General features: G+C 33.2%; 3 protein-coding genes across 5 annotated transcripts in view; 2 read left to right on the top strand and 1 right to left on the bottom strand.

Annotated features, from left to right (window-relative positions):
* The first annotated feature begins 48 nt into the window (after window positions 1-48).
* On the top strand, window positions 49-13605 carry LOC148280887 (uncharacterized). 2 transcript variants are annotated; one of them, XM_088227636.1, is made up of 3 exons: window positions 49-514; window positions 1808-2071; window positions 3775-13605. In XM_088227636.1, the coding sequence occupies exons 1-3, from the start codon at window positions 280-282 to the stop codon at window positions 3951-3953; spliced, it is 678 nt and encodes a 225-aa protein (XP_088083762.1). In that variant the 5' UTR covers window positions 49-279; the 3' UTR covers window positions 3954-13605. The 2 variants fall into 2 exon arrangements, with proteins under 2 accessions (XP_088083762.1, XP_088083760.1); XM_088227634.1 differs by having other exon boundaries at window positions 3772-13605.
* On the bottom strand, window positions 11601-14572 carry Afg3l2 (AFG3 like matrix AAA peptidase subunit 2). Its single transcript, XM_088227633.1, has 2 exons — window positions 14485-14572; window positions 11601-14396 (listed from the first exon to the last, which is right to left on the bottom strand). The coding sequence occupies exon 2, from the start codon at window positions 14160-14162 to the stop codon at window positions 11829-11831; it is 2334 nt and encodes a 777-aa protein (XP_088083759.1). The 5' UTR covers window positions 14163-14396; window positions 14485-14572; the 3' UTR covers window positions 11601-11828.
* A 2339-nt stretch (window positions 14573-16911) lies between these two features.
* LOC148280885 (uncharacterized) overlaps window positions 16912-19885 on the top strand; it is a 30077-nt gene continuing 27103 nt past the window's right edge. The window contains exon 1 of one of the 2 annotated variants that reach the window (XM_088227632.1): window positions 16912-17255. Coding sequence is in view for 1 of the 2 variants with exons in the window: in XM_088227631.1 (XP_088083757.1) it covers window positions 17459-17540 (82 nt within the window). In the remaining variant the exon portion in view is untranslated. Of the gene's footprint in view, window positions 17256-17378; window positions 17541-19885 lie in introns of those variants that run through there. The other variant, XM_088227631.1, reaches the window with a different exon arrangement.

Here is a 19885-nt window from a genome sequence, read left to right as displayed (position 1 = left end):
TATATTATATATTTTCTGATTATTTTTTTATTTCTTACATTGCCAGGTTTTCACCGCTTCTTTCACGATGAAGATCACCCGAATGCTACTCCTGTCATTACCTTGGAACTTTTATCGAGAAGTGAAAATGAAAACAATCCAGAAACTTCTGATGAAAGACCGTATCCAGATTCTGAAACAGCCCGGCCTACCTTAATACTAGATAGCACTTCCGGAGTCCACTTTCTGACGGAAGACCAAGCCAATTCTTTGTTTTCTCCAAAACTAGAACCGTCAAATATGGACGGTGATGAGATGGAAGATGTGACACTATCTCCAGCGAGATCTAAACAGGAGCTGTTGGAATATCTGACAAGGAGTGATGGTAGTGTGGTCTGTAAGTTGTGTGGAGAGATTTTACAAAGTAGAACACACTGGTACCGACATAAATACAAGTTCCACGTAGCTCCTACTTCTAATCCCGCGCCCCTTTTCAAATGTGAACAGTGCAGTGTTTTCTTCAAAAGCAGGAAAGGTTTGTACAAAATATTTTGCACTTTTGCTTTTGAGCATTCAAAAGGAAAAAATCACATACTACGAATACCGATAAAAATATATGAAATGGATTTAGAAAAATTAATTGTATTTTCAAAATCAATATGGATTCTGCGGAGAAATGTTTTCATACATAACTTTAAAAAATTTATATTTTTTTAATATGTCCCTAGAAAAACGCGACATGTTTGGCATTGATAATTGTGACATCAAGATTTGTGACAATGTTCTTTAAAAAATGAAACGGTTACAAAGTTCAAAATTAATATGAATCGTGAAATTAATATGTCCCCCTAATGGGAAGTGTGGCCAATGCAATGACCGTTTTTGCGGGAATTCAAAATTGTAAATTTAAATATATTTTTTATCGTACTAATAAGTAGTAAAAAAATCTTTTTTTTCCTCGACACTATTTCATAGACCCACTCTTATTACTTTAAAATGGTAAAAAAAAAGTGATGGGTATGTCCCTATTGTAAAGCGAAGTTTCTTGAAAATGTATTTATGGATTCTTGCTTTATTGTGAAATGGGTCTAATACTTCCCACTCACGAAAAAATTATGAAAAATGCTGTTGTAATGAGGAAGCTCAGTGCTATGAGAAAATGGATTTGAAAAATATCTTCTTACAGATGGTAAAAATTTAGGCAAAGTTTCTCAAAAATGTATGAAAAAAATTTACAAAATGAACTAAAAAATTCTTATGAACAATAACCAGTAAATTATTGTGTTATGTGATAGGTAGATTTCCGGTTTCTAGGTAGCCAATATTTTTTTCAACATTTAGTGTATTTTAATGCTTTGGGGCTCTACTTTAAAATGTCGGCAGAACTCACCGATGAGAATTTGTGATGTCACGAGCAGAGCAAAATTACAAAATTTTAAAAAATCACAGTGATGATAATACGATACATAAAAATATGTTCGAAAAGTTTTGACTTAGTTTGATAGTCTATTAACAAATAAAAAATTCCAATCAATAATATTATTTCACCAATGGTAAGCAAGGTGTAACACACCCAATTGCCCACTTGCATGGCCAGCATCAAACAACATACAGAAATAAACTATAATAAATAACTATTATTGTTTATTCAATCCTTATGATCATCTACTCGCTCCTATAGTGCTTTCTGTTGGAGCAATCGCAAACAAACATTGTGGTTAAAAACTACCTGGGTTTATTACATCCAACCTTACCTAACTTATCCTAACCCAACCTTATCGGTGCCGTATATATATATCTACATAAAGTAAATTAATTTTTTTTTCAGGTTATATTGGTCATATAGCAAGCAGGCATCCAGATGGCGATACAGAGCCAGTTGGAGTGATAACAGAGGCATCCAACATGGGCACAACCATTTCTATAAAGCGGGAACCATTGGATGCCGAGTTGACCTTACCACACTGTGAGCTAGCCAATATCAACTATACGGGAGCCCCGATGCCAGCTAACCCTGCCATGCCAAATATCGTTGTCAACCCAGCAGGAGTCATCCGGGCGGAAGGAAAGAAATCTATGAGATCGGGAAGAGGTATAGTCATTGTTATTTTATTTAACCCTTGTATGATATCACACGAGCCATATCTCTCTTATTTTTTAAAATAATGTAAAAGACTAAATTATATTTTTATTTTTACAAATTATGATAAAAAGATTATCAAACTTTAAAAATATGTACTCGTATTTCCATTTTTAACACACTTTATTAATTTATATCAGGTCAATTGGATAAACATTGTTTAAAAACATCATCACCTTCAAGGAAGAATCTACCAATTACCAAAATATTAATATATTTTTAAATTTATTTATTCATATTTTTTGCACCATAACAGACCAAGAGTCCTAATTACAATACGGAATACCCAATCACATTTATACTATTGTGATCTCATTGGAATTGAACCTGGAACCATCATGTGTGAGGCAAGCACCTTAGTCATTAGTTATACCAAGGGGATCACCAATACAAAATTATGAGATATTATAAAGGTTTTTTTAAACTTTTTAGTTTAATTTTACTATTTAAAGTATGGGTATTCAATGAGGTTGACCATGAATATAAATAAACGCCCATCTATGGTCTGTAGGAAACTGAATTGGTACATTGATTGCTGTAATTGATATTTTATTGTTTATTTTATTATTATGTATACAAAATTACACTGACACAATAATTCGTTATGTTTATGTCCTGACTTGCTAGAAAGATCCGTGTAAGTTGGGACTATAGACATAAACATTCAAGTAATGTATAAAGATACATTTATATAATATTATACTGACAAATACACATAAAATACAAAAAATTTACACGTAATTCAAAATAAAATACAGATGAACAATTCAACAACACTTTCAGATTCAGCAATTTTCAGATCTATAATTCAATAATTCTAGGATTCAAAAATTGAATTTTAATTTATTTTATACATGGTTGATTACTTTCTAAAGAATGTAATTTTAACTAAAGGATTCAATTCACAAATAATATATGGTTTGACCTTTAACCCGTCAACCTATTAATAGATATAGACGCTCCTTGAGCCCTATAAAATTATGACACTTAACTGATGCCCAAATGCTCAGTGATGACCAATGTATATTTATTTAGTCGTTCTTTGACCGCCAGCCAGGTGTGACGTGAGCTTAACGTTTAGAATCGAAACCAAAATGCCTGCTTGTATCATTACACTTACATTCTAAAAATAATGGTGTAACTTTTCATCGGGAGTATTTGTTTACTAGTGATTAACAAAGCTTATAATAATTAATGTTCATATATAAATACTGATTGTTTTATATGTCAAACTACGCCTAGTGGCTCAAAAGCGAAGCTCTTCTTACTTACAATGATGCACTGATAGGAATACATTTTTTAAATATAATAAATGTGGGTTAATATTATTTTTTCATCCCCCAAAATCCTGTGAAAAGAAATAAATGGGTCTAAATTATAAGGAATTTAAGCAAAGAATCTGATTGGGATCCACCAAAAATGAATGTTGATTGTTAACGTTAAAATACAAACTTGTTTATATTCCAAAAATGAGTATCCTAAAAGTTTTGGTTGCATATACAAGATTGTTGAATGCAGCCCTGGTAAAATAAACAAACTTGGTTATTATGAGTACATTTTAATGTTACTATTTTTTAAAATATTTAGGCGCGTCTATGTATTAATTAGTCGATGGTTTAACCACAATCAGTACACAATGTTCATGTTGTTAGCAGGAAGTAGCGAGTCCGGTGGTGATGTTGGCGGTGTGGAATGGGAGAAACAGAGGAGAAGGGAGGAGCGTCTTGTGGCCGACATCATCGCGCGAGTCCGGCGGGAGTGCGAAGCCTCGGGGGGCGCTGCGGGGGGCACTAGGAAAGGCTACTCTAGGAGGTCTGCCCTCACTAATGGCTAGACTGAGACAAAGAGTTGAAGGAACAAACATGCATGAATGAAAATATGAACCCCATCTCGTCCCTGGCTTAACCAGCTGCACATATACAGGGCGACATTTTCATCAAATACTTCCATGGCATCTCTACATGTTAGCCATATCCGGTGTGGCAATAATAGGTGTCATACACCAAGAAAAGGGTGATTAATAATTCTGTAGTCTAGAGACAAAATTATTAAACCAACGAGTGGAAACATTAGTATCTTCATTTATTAATATTGTTGTCAATATAACTGCCGAACTAAATCTGATATACTTTCATATTTTTATGCTTGTATTGCCTTCTCTAAATCTTGACCCAATAAAACAACTTTTAGACAAAGGCATATCAATGTCTTATTTGTGTGAAATCAACATTTAAGGATGTTTGCCACAATGGCCACAATATTAGTTTTATTAATTTGAAGGCATTGCAAACGTCGAATATAACTCTGTGGTCTTAGGGAAAAGAAAAATATGATGAATTGTAGTATGGGTACACAGTTAAAGAAGACATTCCGTAAACAAACTGCATACAATATCGCTTTAGAACATGTTAACAGGATATGCATGGTACTTACCGTATTTTCTCTGTCTGATGTTAGTAAATAAAATCAATAATTGTCGACAAATCATGGTTCCTTTAAAATCAAAATAAAACCCTCTTTTATTAGATAATTGATTATGATCAAACTCATTATTTTATTTTTCAATTGAGACAGCTTACAGTTGAATTTGTTAGTTAATTAGATGCCTTAGAATCTCAATGAATTACAATATTGCTTTTAGATTTCTTCGATTCAAAAAGTCTTTAAATCAATATAATATTAATTATTATAGCAGTTCAAGTTTTACAATAACAGAGTACCTACTAGATATGCTTGTAACAAATAGAATGCATTTAATATATTTGTGAAAATATAGTAAACTCGTGTGATAAAATAAATCCATAATACTTTTCAAACTAGAATGTTGTATTTACATACTTTTATTAGTAGATTGGTGTATTTTACTTCAAAATAATAACATATCTGTCAGTATTAACATTTTAAATCAATCTTCCTATAAATTCCAGTGTTTTAGAATACATTAGTGTATTGCATCGACCTATAGGTCGGAGTGTATTAATTCTTAAATGTGAATATGTAAAAACCTACTGTGGGTAAATGTAATATTTTCTCCATTTATAATAATTAATAAGTATACCGATTCATGTTTGTCAAACTCTTTTGAATTTAATGATTATTGTCATTATTATCATCGGTGAATATTGTCTGAATGTGCTAGTAGTAAAATGTATCAAAACTATTGTAAATATGTGAATTTTAAAGTTCCTTTGACGGAAACGAAGTGCCAAAGAAACAAACAAAAATACCTGCTGATTGGATTTTAAAAAAATATATGCATTGTGCGGTGCCGAATACTTGTTTAATTCCAAATATCTTTGGAATTCCTTGATTTTTACTGAAAGCTCAAATATTGATGTTTTTATAATATGGTGCGAAGTCACCACAACCAGTCATCACGAGGCTGTGTCATGTAATATACGAGTTATTAAGTCATTGTGTCAAATTAGTTTACATTTCAATGTTGTAATTAATAATATTATTCTAATGCATTTATTTTTCTTATTTTCGAGGGTTTGTCTTTTGATTGATTTTTATGTCTTTTTTTCGGCCAAGTTGTAGAACACTTGTGTCTCAACCTAATCTTACTAATTTTACTAACCCCGTGTGACTAGCAATCAACGAGATGAGAATAAAAACCACATCGACGGTAAAAAGTGTAAGTGACTGACGCGCCACCATAGAAATTAAGTTATTTATACCACTTTTTCCCGAATTTTAAGTTACGTCGTATGAGCCGACACCAATAGACACCGAATGTAAATTTTGGCATTTACATCAAAAAAACCTCTCATGCTCCGTTCATAATTTGAACAATATTATATCACACAAAATTAGAACTATTTTTATGATTGTTCTTTTGGTTTAAATTAAAACATGTTTTTTGTAAATACTTTTACATAACTTCCGTCTTACCTGTATTTTTTAAGAATCGGTTCAAAATAAAAGAAGTTGGTCGTTTTTCTCTTTAAATACATATTTTTTTAAACTTCTGCAAATTCCGATTTACGGCTCATCAGTCACTTAACTTTAACAGTCTTTAGCAAATTTGCAATCATCTTGTGCCCCATTTGAGATAATTGTCACTGACCTACTTTTAAGATTCAAAATTCTACCAAGGGCGCACAAAAGCGGTATGGATGGTCCACACAAATAAAAACAATGAGCTTAAGTTAGTGATTTATAAAACATGAAGGACTATGGAATATTTTATAATCGGATATTGTTTTAAAACAGAAATATTTGCATTCGTTATTTACCCAAATATCCTAAATAATTGTGCTAGAAATTGGAAATCAAGTTGTGGTGGAGTGGGGTTCAAACTACCACTGGACCACAGCCTCATTCAACAATTCATAGGAATGATATTTTTAACCGATTGACGTTGGAATAAATTTTTCAAAAATATTTTTAGTAACTATATCCAAATTCGTATTCAATTTTCTAGAGATTTTATCAAAATTAATTGTAAAACATTTGGACCAGCTCACTTAAACTAGCCAATCATTTCATATTCCTATATCAAAGAGGTTCTAGTGCTGTTGAAATGTCTCGAGAGATGTTTTTTAAGTGCTGAGATTTTTCAAATAAAATATTTGTTTAAAGTTAGATATTTCCAATCCAATTTGAGTTCATTTTGAGGGCAGCCCGAGCTAAGACTCAACGACTGGGTATCTCTTGTGCGTACCCGTTACATTATCAAAGTCAAAGGACTTTATTGTATACGTTTAAGGCCTAATATCACATGTGAAATGTAAATTTTGAATCTCACACGAATTAAATTATTTTTGCTCAATGACGTATAATTAAATGGACACGTTACAACCGCAAAGTCGATAGTGTTACAATTAGAGGGTCATTGTCTACCTTGCCTTCATTTGCTGACGGATTTTTGTCATGATCAGAAAAGACGCTACGCAGAAGAATCCCATCGTGTCTGATGAGAAAAGGCTTTAATTATACTACAACTGTGAAAAATAAAACAGATATACCGTTTCATTCATATAAAAAATTTAATTAAAACATGAGTTGATAATTTAGTACATTTTTAAAGCACAAAAATAATAACACTGACAACCAGTGTCGTAGCTATGGCAACGAGTTACGCAGATAAAGAACTAAAGAAATATGTATAAAGAGCTTAGACAAAGGTCTACGCTAGATGTGTGCGTGCCATAGATAAGTAAAAAGTTTGGTTGCACTAATTATTAGCAAGCGGGGAGTGTTCCAATACATAATGTAACCAGTCAATGTATCGTGATTTGTTATCTCTTCGTTGATTGATTTGTTAAGGGCAAAGCAACATTTGCTGAATATGAGATGCGACTTGTAAGGAAATGACGTGTCTATTTATTTTATGTTGGTGTTTTTGCTGCTCAAAACTGAACACACTTGTGTGGTCAAATTATGCACATTTTCTGAGTCCTTGTGTTTTCTACGCATTGCACCCCTTAAAACTACAAAGAAATGTGTAAAATTTAGAATAATATAAATAAATAGGTGTGAATTAACTTTACTTGCTTTAAAAGTGGAATGTTTAGCATATCTGTTTGAAGTCTTTTGCGAGGGGTGCAATTTTATGTTCTCCGGCACAGATTATTTTTGTAAATAGGAAATTGTAAATTAAAAGTAAAGTGTGAACATGGAATTTGTTCCTTAAATCAGGTTGTAGTGGTTTATTGTAAGGCCCGAGACTGCTAATGTAAATATTATTTACTAAAATATTTGAATTAGTAAAACACTCGACTGGTAATATTGTAAAATCATTGGTAGGATGCAGAGCTAAAACTCGCATTTTTAAGAAAAATCTGTTTCTGATGTATTTATGTCTGCCATCATTCATTTCATTCATTCATCATCATTTACGCTATGTAGAAGTCTTCACAACACTTTATTAACAATTCTTATTTGAAGGTTACAGGATATAAAGAATGGATATAATTGTATATGTATTTTAAAGGCACCTGACGGCAGTTTGCATGATCTACATTTCTGTTTAATACAACTTGACATAAAGGCTCTACTTTCCAAGATAATTGAACGAGAAAAAAAATGCATATAGGGGATAAAGGATGTATGGCAGTTAACCCTAGACACCTAACGTTCGTCGCATTGACAAATACGCGATAGCAAATATGCTGCATCTTTTTGCCGCGCACGCTGATGATCATGTGGTCGCTTATCACAGTCTCTCAAGAGACAGTTATGTCCAGCGATGTTTGTTTTATATATGTGTATAATAAACAACAAAAACCTATGTTTTTAATTAGAAATATCCACCACAAAAATCATTTGTTCAATCGATGAATGGTTAGGTTTAACGTTAGATGTCCAGGGTTAAATACAGAAAATAAAGTGATAATTGAACATGAATGAAAACCATTTTAGATGGTATAAAACATTATAGGCTAATTACATTAAGCAGGTTCCTTTACAGGTTTATTTTAATGTCCAAGAGGTTGAAAACTTAAAAACGTTATATTTCAGAACATCCTTTTTAAACATTATCCTGTACCCATCATTTGTGAAAAAGAAATGGTATTTAACTTTAAATTGCTCTTGTGAAAATTATAATAAAATGCAGTTAAAATAGTTCTGCTTCCAGCCAACAAAATGTCACTAAATATAAGCAAATGTAAGATGGTTAGCTTTGTTTCTTTTGTTTAGAATGAGAAATTTAATTTTGGAATGTTTTTGGTAATGATTAAATAATTATCTTTATTATTGGTAATTAATTACCTACTCCCAGTACTCTGACATTTGTTTTATGGAATCGATTTTATGACCTTCATTTTGTAAATATTATAATATCTCATATTATTTATGGCGCTAAATTGTTAACTTTTGTTAGATCAACGTACGATGTTCAGTCTTTTGATTCAAGTGCCAGTCTAGAGGCTGAAATATTTAAGTAGGTATAATAACAGCTTTCCAAAATATATATTCATGTCACTCATGTCGGGAGCCGAACCCAAAACCTCTGACATGGTAGGCAAACGCAATAGCAGTTTTCATATATAAGAATATATTTACATTTATTTAAAATAAATATATTTTTTATGGTATCATTAAAACACTAACTGTAAGGTCCTTTTATATTTAAGAAGAAAATCCTTTTATCAGTTTTGTTCTTTGCATCGTAAATAAAAGAATTGTGAATTTTTAAGATCCAATATGAGATATAAAGACAGGTACAGTAGAACTCCGTTTATCCGAACTCCAGTCATCCAGATTGCCAAATATGCAAATCGTTATTAGGAAATAAAAAAAAGAAATAAAGGAGAGGTTTTCAATTTAAATTTAATTATGCAAGTAATTTTGCTGGGCATATTCAAGCAAGTTTTTAATGTGATTCCAATTCGCTGTTTTATTTCAAAAGCAATATAATCTGGCATTCATTAATCGGGATAGTTGGAGTTTTACTGTATCTTTCCAAATCCTAAGTTGTGCCAATATTATTTAAGATGAAATTAGTTTTATCAAAAATGAAGTCCACAAATAGAAAGAAATAATTTATTTTTTAGCTTTAAAAATCATTTTATTATCTTGTTATGTAGCATGTCTGTAATATTTGGAATTGTTTGTTGAGATTTATCGATGAAAGTTGTTTTGAAATTGTTATACCTGGTTAGCAGTCAAAGGGCCCGGACTGTGTGTTGTGCCATGTTTTCGATTCATAATATAAGTATTGCATGTGATGTCAAAATTGTGATAATATTTTCTCGATATCTTAATAAATTTATTATTATTTTAATTCTATTTTAGAGTGACATTTCACTTATAAAAAACTGTAATATTACGAACCATTTCCCTTTGTAGTACCTAAATAACTATTATACTGTAGTTCAAAATGAAATTCTAGCAAAAAAATACAGGAAAATACTGAAATTAGTAAGTTTTAACAAAAATAATGGTCTTTATTCTATACTTCTTTAACTTTTCGTTTAATTAAATGTGTCCCAAAACTAAACTGAAATAATTTTGCCAATTTTTACTACCTTATATCCCAATTATCAATTTGGATAGTTTTTTTCTTAATTAAGAAAAAAAGCCATTCACAGGAATTGAAAGTGAAAGATGGATTCTGTATTTTTAATATTGTGTTGACATACAGTTTTAGATATTTAAAATCGTTAAAAGTTACCTCTCTTCGAATACCTGATTCTTAAAGACTAATAATTTTAAAATTGCAATTAGTTCTATCAAAAATATTGTTCTTCCTTCTAATGTTTATTTGCCTCTAAGCTTGGAAGTAATACAGAAAGGCATTTGAAATGTTTCATATTAATTTAATATAAAACATTGACAGCTCATTAAACAGACCTAATGCAGTAATCATAGAATTAAAAATAGTCCAGAAACCGCATACGGACATCAAACAGAAGGCGACTAAACTACTCATAAATGAGTAGGTTTACGTTTTGGCCCATTAGTTTCTTTGTAGACGTCGCTCAATACACAACTCCTGATTTGAATTCAACTATGCCGTGTTGTGTCGTTTTAAAGAGTAGAAATACTGCTGGGATCTTAAAGAAACAGGATGGGATGACATTTCATGTGTAATTAGCAAATGTATGAGTAAGAAGCAAATGCATTACTTAAAAATCCAATTGTTTTTCCATCTGTCAGATTGTCAAAGAAAACAAAATGGACATTTCATTAGTGTTGCCAGAGTAGTAAATTTTTTTACCCTACTTTTCTTATCTAATGAGATAACTGATGAAAATTGAACTTCAGTTTGCCATGGTAGACATTTGACCGACATTATCCTTAAAACATCAAATATTATTTGATATGATGTAAAAATATCCATTTTTTGTCAAATATTATTTGTTTTATATTTTAAGTTCAAAGTTTATTAATTCAATTACTCTTATTAAATGACCCTTTACTTATCTACTCTGTTGTGTCAAATCAATATTTCCGCGTGCACAATAAAATTTTAGAGAAATTAACAGATTCCTTTTTTATATCTTACATTTTTGTTATGATTATATTTTTTTCCCATCGTGCAACATTACCTGGCGACTTCACGAATGCGCGCGGCGAAAGTAGGGCATAGCGGGGGGATTTTTGGACACAGTCCGATGTATTCGAATATGATTCTACGCTCCTTCTGGACTATTCTTAATTCTATGGCAGTAATACATAATTATATTTATCTTCCTATAGTCCAGTTATGTCAACTTCAAATTATATTAGATTCTCAGTACATATTTTTTAATCTGGCTCAGTATTATGTCAATACCTTAAATGTAAACCTTTCAGTATATCATAATCCAATCTATAACAATAAACATATACATATATAACTCAATTTTCCTTGTTTTATTGAAATTGACATATTTCAGAAACCATACTACAGATTTTTTAATAATCCAAGCCCTTTCTTTTTATCTAATCATTTTTCCTAAACCCCTAAATATGTTAAATTTACCGTCAGATATTTTAAATTTAATGGCAGTAAGTATAAAATAATTATTGAGTAAAGTAAAAAGGCACCTTTCACTAATCATTCATTTCTATATTATGACTTTATTAAAATCTCTGTACAATTTATAAATTAGAAAATGCCGCTACAAATCACAACTGACAAACATTTTGTTATTTGAAACTTATAAATGCTCGATTATATTTTTTGCAAACATATAAACCAAAACAATGCACATGTGACATAACAGATGACAGCATTGACTATAGAAAACGATGTTGCCGAAGACCATAAATACAATTATTTAGTGACAGTATCTGACTTTTCAGAAGGCTTTTCTTTATTCCAATCTTTTAATCCTTCGGGTAAAGAAGTATCTTCTTCAAATGATCCGGTGCCCTCGACAAATTCTTCATAAGTTGATTTTTCTGGGAAAGGTCTCGGTCCGAGCAGTTCAATCATATCATCTCTACTGAGAACTTCTTGCTTCAGTAGCCTCTCCGCTACTTTGACAATATCATCTTTATGTGATGTAAGTAGAGTACTCGTATCATCATGCGCTTTCTTTATTAATTCGCGCACTTCAAAGTCTATGAGTTCGGCTGTTTTTTCAGAGTACGGTTTATCTAAGACCATTTCCCCCGGTTGAGGCATGTCGAATGACACATTTCCTACTTTTTCGTTCATTCCATAATGCACGATTTGCGCGTATGCACTCTTGGTTACTTTTTGAAGATCATCCTGGGCGCCGGTCGTTATACGCTGGAAGAATAATTCCTCGCTCACTCTGCCGCCGAGCGTCATACACATCCTGTCAAACAGCTGCTCTTTACTGTAGAGATATTGTTCTTTAGGGAGATATTGCGCATACCCCAAACCCTTTCCACGGGGAATGATAGAAACCTTTAATAGGGGATCAGCATGTTGGAGGAACCACCCGGCGACGGCGTGGCCGGCCTCGTGGTATGCGACAGTGCGTCTCTCTTCCGGCTGCAGAACATTAGACTTCTTCTCCATTCCAGCAACGACTCTTTCAATAGCTTGTTCAAAACTCTTAAGGCCAATTTCGGTGTGCATATCGCGAGCGGCTATGAGGGCGGCTTCATTACAAACATTAGCGATATCAGCTCCGGTAAACCCTGGAGTAAGGGAAGCCATTTTCCTAGACAAATCATTTTTATCGAGAGACGTTTTTAGGGGTCCAAGATGTACTTTGAATATGGAAGCTCTTCCTTTGATATCAGGAGCGGATACGAAGATTTGTCTGTCGAAGCGTCCGGGACGCATAAGGGCTTTGTCTAAGATGTCCACTCTGTTGGTAGCGGCGAGTACAACGACGTTGGTGGTTGTGTTGAACCCGTCCATTTCTACAAGCAATTGATTAAGAGTGTTCTCTTGTTCCGAATGTCCTCCGAAGCTCCTGCCGCCTCGCTTTCTACCCACAGCATCTATTTCGTCTATGAACAGGATGCACGGCGCGTGCTTGCGCGCTTGAGCGAACATGTCGCGCACACGAGATGGACCGACACCGACAAACATCTCCAGAAACTCAGATCCGGATACAGTGAGGAAAGGAACATTGGCTTCCCCCGCTGTGGCTTTAGCCAGTAAAGTCTTACCCGTTCCTGGCGGCCCGGTGAGCATGGCTCCTTTGGGAATTTTGGCACCAAGGTCTATGTACTGCTGTGGATTTTTTAGAAAATTTACAAACTCCATTATTTCTATCTTAGCCTCTTCACAGCCAGCGACGTCTTTGAATCTGACTCCTATATCGCTGGAGTTAATCAGTTTAGCGGTAGACTCCATGACACCCCCAAACAGGCCGCCCCCCTTGCGCCCCCCTCGGCCACCCATCATCTCGGCGGAGCGTCGCATCATATAGATGAGGAATCCAATTATGAGAAGAGTGGGCAGGATGCCACTGACACTGGAAACCTCGATCTCGCTCCTGTAGACGACGGGGACAAAGTTGGGAGGATCGATGTTCATGTCCATTTGTGTATTTTCTAAATTTCTTTCGAAGGAATCGACACTTCCGATATTGAACCAGAGAGTCTGCGGTTCCATGGAGCTCCCCGGGACCAGCTTCACGCGAACCCATTTCTTATTCACTACTTCTAGCTTTTCGACTACGTTTTTCTGGAGGTAGGAGTGGGCGAAGTCCTTCCAAGTTATTTCTTTGTATTTCATCTGCATGAAGGCCACGGAACCGATAAGCCCGATGGCGGTGAGGGCCCCCAAGAACATCCAGCGCTCCTTGTCCCCCCCCTCTCCGAACTGCCGACCGCGGCCTTTGCCGGCGTCCGACCCAAACATGCCGAGGTTCCAGCCCTCGGGCCGCTGCGCGCCCCCCCTGCCGGCCGGTGATGGTGCCGCTGGCGGGGGGCGGGGGGCGCTTTTGGCTTCTTTACTCTCTCCCTCCTTCTGTCCTTCCTTACTCGGTTTCGGATTGAAATACTTTTCGAATCCCTTGGGCGGTTTCTCGCACAGCCACGTCCATTGTTTCAAAATCGAATCGACAGTCAGAACTCCAGGGGGGCCTGTGTTGATTTTACCATCTAACAAACTGAATATCAATCTGTTTTTTAATAAACGATCTAATCTGTGCACCGAGCCGAGAATTCGATGTGCCATTTTACACTATTAATAAATATACACTTAACATTTATGTTTCGAAAATAGTTCAATGCGCTTTTTTGCGAGGTTATTTTATGTTAAGGATTGATTTATTTTCTTTTGTGGTAAACCAGGTAAGCGTTTTCATTCAGGAAAAGGTGGATAAGTACGGGTTTCGTGCAATCCGCGATTTTCACATTTTATTTCGATCAGTTCGTTTTGAATTTCATCATATTTTTTTCCTGGGAATACCTGCAAAAATCAACAATTTGCGCTATATTTATTTTATACAGTATTTAGTAACAAAATTTAAGATTTTAATTTTTGCATTTGAACTCACGATAATATTAAAAATAATTAATGATTTAACTAAATAGCGGAAAACAAATATACATTTATTACGACACCAGTGACTAAACGGATCTGTCAAAACTTAGCACAACTTAAGAAGATCGTATTGTCTATGCTTGACATCTGACAAGTAGATTTTCATAGAATAATGATGATTAAGAACCCATGCACTATTTTTTATTATTATTATTATTCAGCACGAGTGCCTTTTACAATATAAAATATTATAAGTTAGTTAGATACACAAAAATTAAAAACTAAAAAACAATTTTAAAACATAGTTATAAAAAGAAAAAATAAATAACAAGAAAAATATAAACATATATATATGTATGTATGTCAGCATACAAAAGATATAAAAAATATAAAATGAATAAATATCAGATCATTAGCATAAGTAGTTTTTGCGAATAATTCGTTAATCGTTCTGATAGAACATCATAAAATATTTACAAAGAGATGATTTGAATTCACAAAAACTCGAGTTAGAAATGTCGGTATGAGAGGTACATTTGTTTCCTAGCTGTTTATACGCGGATAGGTGAGTGACAAAGATAGTTGGTTTGAGAAAGGTGACAATAATATATAGTATGTTGTCTAGTTCGACGTATTGGTATATTCATATTTATGAAATCCAGGAGTTCGAAAAAATCGAATTTGGAATTCATGATTTTATATAAAAATATTGGGTCAGTTATTTTCCTGTGATCCTCCAGAGTAGGTTAATTCAAAAAGTTTAACAGACATGTAAATAATTAATTCCATAGGAAAAGAAAGTTTGAAATTAATGAATCTTAAAAATTTTCATTGCACTCTTTCAACATTATTTATACAAATTTTGTAATAAGGGGATCATATAGTAGAATTGTATTCTAATTGGTTCGAAGAATGAAACCCAAAGTTTTCATACTTTTAGAAGTTATGTAGTTGATGTGGCTTTTGAAGTTTTTTATCATGGCATCAAGATCTCAAATCTCTGTGATTTTTTCATAATTGACTGTTGTTTTTTGAATACCGAAATATAATTGGAGATTTATTTCTACAAAAAGATAATAGTTTACATTTGTCAACATTTAAAAATCAAATTTTTAAGTGATATACAAGTTATTGAATCTATTTAAATTTGATTGATTAAAAGCAGTATTTTTTTTTGTAAAAAGAAATATTTGCGTTATTAAGATTTACCAAAACATTTAATTTTGAGAGCCATTTTCAACGAATTATAAATAACACTATTAGACAATGGAATCAAGTTGGGATAGAGTAGAATTCAAATCACAGATCTTTGATCCTTGAGTCCAAGACACTAGCCACAGGACCACAACCTGATTTCATCTGTTATTTCCTTGTAGATCTTAATGTCGTTATTATATGTATTATGTTAAAAATTATAAAAAAATCCACTCGTGCATTACGAAGCATTATAATTTGTCATTTCAATAATTATGTTTCACGTTTCAGTAGCTAGAAGTTATAAGTTAAAAGATGATATGCTACGTCTTAATAAAAAAACAAATTACTTGTATTATTGATGATGTCAGCGATTTATATGTATTACAAAAATGTCAAAAGAAAAAATATATGACTTCTGATTTACCAAAGGATTCGACTTTGAAACTTGCAAATCTATGCTAGAATCAAATTAAGATTAAGTGGGATTCAAATCTTGAAATTCGAAAGTGTGATTATGACTCCACGATTCTATCATAAAACCATAATTAGATGAATAATTGTATATCTTCAATGAGGACAATAAGTAATAACGCCAACACAGTTTTTTTATTAACAATTAATTCGTTATAATAAAGATGACAATAAAAAAATAGCATAGATATTTTAATTTCAAAATATAACATTGTGAACTCTAGTATTTAAAAATCTTAATTTTGTTTAAATAAAGCGTGCCTAAATATTATTTCTTGACTATTTTTTAAAAATTTATCCTTTGATTAGTCAAACAAAATATAACTATTTTTTTAAATACTCTTTTAGTGATTCTTAGTTCACGATAATCTAACGCGAGCTCGTGTTTACGGGAGTGCTATTCTAAACCACTCTCGTGACACGAGAAAACAGTTTTTCTCGTATATTTTGTGTGTAAAAACAAAAGATAATACCGTAAATATAGTAAAACGCGGCCGTGTTAATTTCAGCGTTACCTTGCGGTAGCACGGACTCAGAATCAGACCGCAGTGATGTTTATCATAAACGGTTGCAAAAACAAACTGAGAATAAATATAAAATTTGATTCTCGCCGCATCTCTTCAAAACCCTGTTTGTAGAGGTGGTTTTGATCTCTTGCGATTGTTTCTTTTATTTTATCTACAAAATGTTTCCGCGACTCTTTGGTACGCTCTATAATTTCTTGTTGGATTTTTGTTTCTGGTAAAATCTCGAGTCTCACTTGAGACTCGAGTCTATTGGTCTATTTGTCGAGTCTTAGCGATTTCGTTTTTCGTTGTTTGTGGCGTTGTGACAGGTTCGGTATCAAATTGGATTTTAATAGTATTCTTGCATTGAATCAGAATTTTATCTGAAAATTAATTAACCGCACTAGGTACCAGACGGTTCTTTGTGTCCGCCGCTCATGTTTACTTAGTGAGTGACTAACATGTGAGCCGGCAGGCTTGAATTTTGGGAGGTGTGAATTATTCCAAGATACTGTGGATTAAACGAAAAACTTTCGATAAATGTCCAGACCCCCGTTGAATATCGGGTTATTTCAGCCTCGCAGCTACTGAAATTCTCATCTTCCGTGTTGTAAGTTATATTTGTTTTACTTTGTATTTATACAATCTTCTCATATTATTTATTTTCGACTGCACGCCTTTTTACGATGTCCAGTCAGACAGCATGGTAAATTAGTCAATTACTTTAGTTTTTTTTTTGTTATTATTTTTAATGTTTTTGATAAAACGTGAATTGTCTCTTGTTGGCCCAATTAGCGCAGGTCTAAGGGTAAAATGTCTTCCAAAGCTTCCGAAATAAAGGCGGGCAGGATCCACAAGTCGACGGATTCGCGCAAACGACTGAAGCAGCGATCAGGTAGGGCGGCATGCCTTAAGGAACGATTATTTTCCCGCCTCATTCAAGTGCCATTCACTTGTTTTCCTAACAATTTGACAGGTAGTGGTTGTGGCTGAAACATTGGCTCGGATGTAATCTAGTATCGCTGCACGTTGTTGGATATTCATAATATTAATAGTGAGGGCTTCTAGAAATTATTAGTATGTTTGCATTTTTTATTATTTTTTGCACCCATATTGTTAAAACCAAAATCTCAGTTTTTATAACATACCCGGCTCCTTTTCCCGTATATCGCCACTCTCCAATGACATATAATTAAACAGACTCGTTACAAGCGCCTTCGTTCATAATTACCTTCCGTACCTTCATTTTATAACGGGCTCTCATGATGATCAGACGTGATGCTCCGCAGAAATATACCGTCATGTGTGATAAAAAATGTTTTCATTGCACTGCATCAAAAATCGTGATTTGAAATCTCTTTATTTTAAATTGATGGCAACCATAGAATTAAGAATAGTCCAGAAACCACATACGCACATCAAACAGAAGGCGACTCAACTACTCATAAATGAGTAGGTTTACGTTTTGACCCATTAGTTTATTTATAGATGTCGCTTAGTACGCAACTCCTGATTTGAATTCTTTATATTTTAGAAAATAATATAAATTTGTGCTAATGACGCATCATTTGCATTTGGGATAATATTGTAAACCTCTCACAAACTAATGTCACTAAAATGTTGTTTTTATTTTTAAAAAAAATTGTGTAAGTGTCGCATCTCATCTATTCACAGTATAACAATGAGGAAGTTCAGTGGTGTTTAAAAAAATTAAAAAAACATTTAAGAATAGCTTTATCACATTATCAGCCCTGTGATTTTTTTAAAGTTTTGTAAATTTTTTTTTAATTGTCGGCCTCGTAGTGTAATGGTCAGCGCGTTTGCCTAGCATACATGAGGTCATGAGTTCGATTCCCGACATAGATATGAAATATTGATTTAAAATGGTGTTTTCACTTTAGAATATTTCATAGTCCCTGGGCTGGTACCTAAAGCGTAAGACTGATCATCTTACCTTCATGTATCAAAAAATGATCAAGATACGCTGCGATTGGTGTACCAATGCAGTGCCCTATGTAAGGGTATATTTTTTTAATTACTCCGCCTGTGATGTCCCAAATTCTCTACGGTGAGTTCTGCTGATTGGTGAATTGGCTTCCTGTAAACCAGAAATCTATAACAACACTCTATCATTGGCTGATTCACGAGAATTAGTGACGTCGTTCAAAGTAGTTGGTTTTTATGAATTTTTTCATACATTTTAGAGAAACTTCGCTGTACGCCGCTCTAATTTTTACTGCTTGTAAGAAAATATTTTTTATGTCAAATTTTCCTTAGCACTGAACTTCCTCATTAACCTGAACCTCATTTTTTCGAGAAAACACATTAAAAAAATTAAATATTTTAAATAATTTTTAATATGAATTTAACAATGTGTGATATTAATTTAATTATGCTGGTTTTTTTTATTTATTTGGACTGAAATGCCACATAAGCTCTGGGCCCCGATTACAATGGGAAGTTAACAGAGTTATCTTCGACTGTCCATAAAGATTAATTGATATTTGTGTACAAAAATGAGTATATTTGCATGAACATTTAAAGTGTCTTCGTTCATAACCTATAATTGAACATTTTTAAAAGAAAAAATTACTGTAATTACTGTAAAAATTACTGTAAACGGGTACTGTATTTGATTGTCATTTTATATTTTTAAAATAAAATTAAGCTCCAATAAAAAGTTTAAAAAAACAGTAAAAAAAAATTCTGAGTGGATTTTTTTGCAAGGAAACCTGTCTACCAATATGTATCTTTTTTGGGTGATCCTGTGTGTAAGTTTACCCTAAAGATGGCTCCTGCAATGGTAGCCGAAACAAATCCAACTACGTATTGATAACAGTGTCCGTGAAATCCTATTCAACGTGTGTACCATTTATCTCTTTAGTATACTTTTTTGTTTTTTACGCAGTACTGTGTTGAACGTAATCACCATGCAAAAGAGGTTCCAGTGTGATTGTTTTTTGTCGTATTATGGATGCGTAAAATCAAATTAACAAAAGTTGTACAGTCGTAATCGGCAGTAGAAAATCTAAATGAGTGATGCGCCATATACTGAATTTTGCAGAAGTCAATCAATGAAAAATGAGCATCCAATGGGAAGTTAACATTTATCTACAAAGTAAAATTAGGTTTCTTGTATAAAAAGCAGAATATGCATACATTTTTTTCTTCTAAATATGTTCAATCATAGGTTACCGACGAAGATACTTTATATGTTCATGCAAATATTTTCATTTTCGT

Source organism: Micrasema longulum, unplaced genomic scaffold (assembly GCF_059751315.1).
Source record: "Micrasema longulum isolate JH-2025_06_02 unplaced genomic scaffold, ASM5975131v1 h1tg000517l, whole genome shotgun sequence".
Lineage (NCBI taxonomy): Eukaryota > Metazoa > Arthropoda > Insecta > Trichoptera > Brachycentridae > Micrasema > Micrasema longulum.
Note: the sequence above shows the minus strand (reverse complement) of the source record. Positions and strands in the feature narration are given on the sequence as shown.

What these genes read in the sequence shown, in the direction of transcription:
- LOC148280887 (XM_088227634.1), top strand. Translation starts at nt 280, where the DNA reads ATGGACGGTGATGAGATGGAAGATGTGACACTATCTCCAGCGAGATCT. An exon ending in TTTCTTCAAAAGCAGGAAAG is followed by an intron (nt 515 to 1,807) that starts GTTTGTACAAAA and finishes TTTTTTTTTCAG; the next exon opens with GTTATATTGGTCATATAGCA. An exon ending in ATCTATGAGATCGGGAAGAG is followed by an intron (nt 2,072 to 3,771) that starts GTATAGTCATTG and finishes TCATGTTGTTAG; the next exon opens with CAGGAAGTAGCGAGTCCGGT.
- Afg3l2 (XM_088227633.1), bottom strand. Translation starts at nt 14,162, where the DNA reads ATGGCACATCGAATTCTCGGCTCGGTGCACAGATTAGATCGTTTATTA.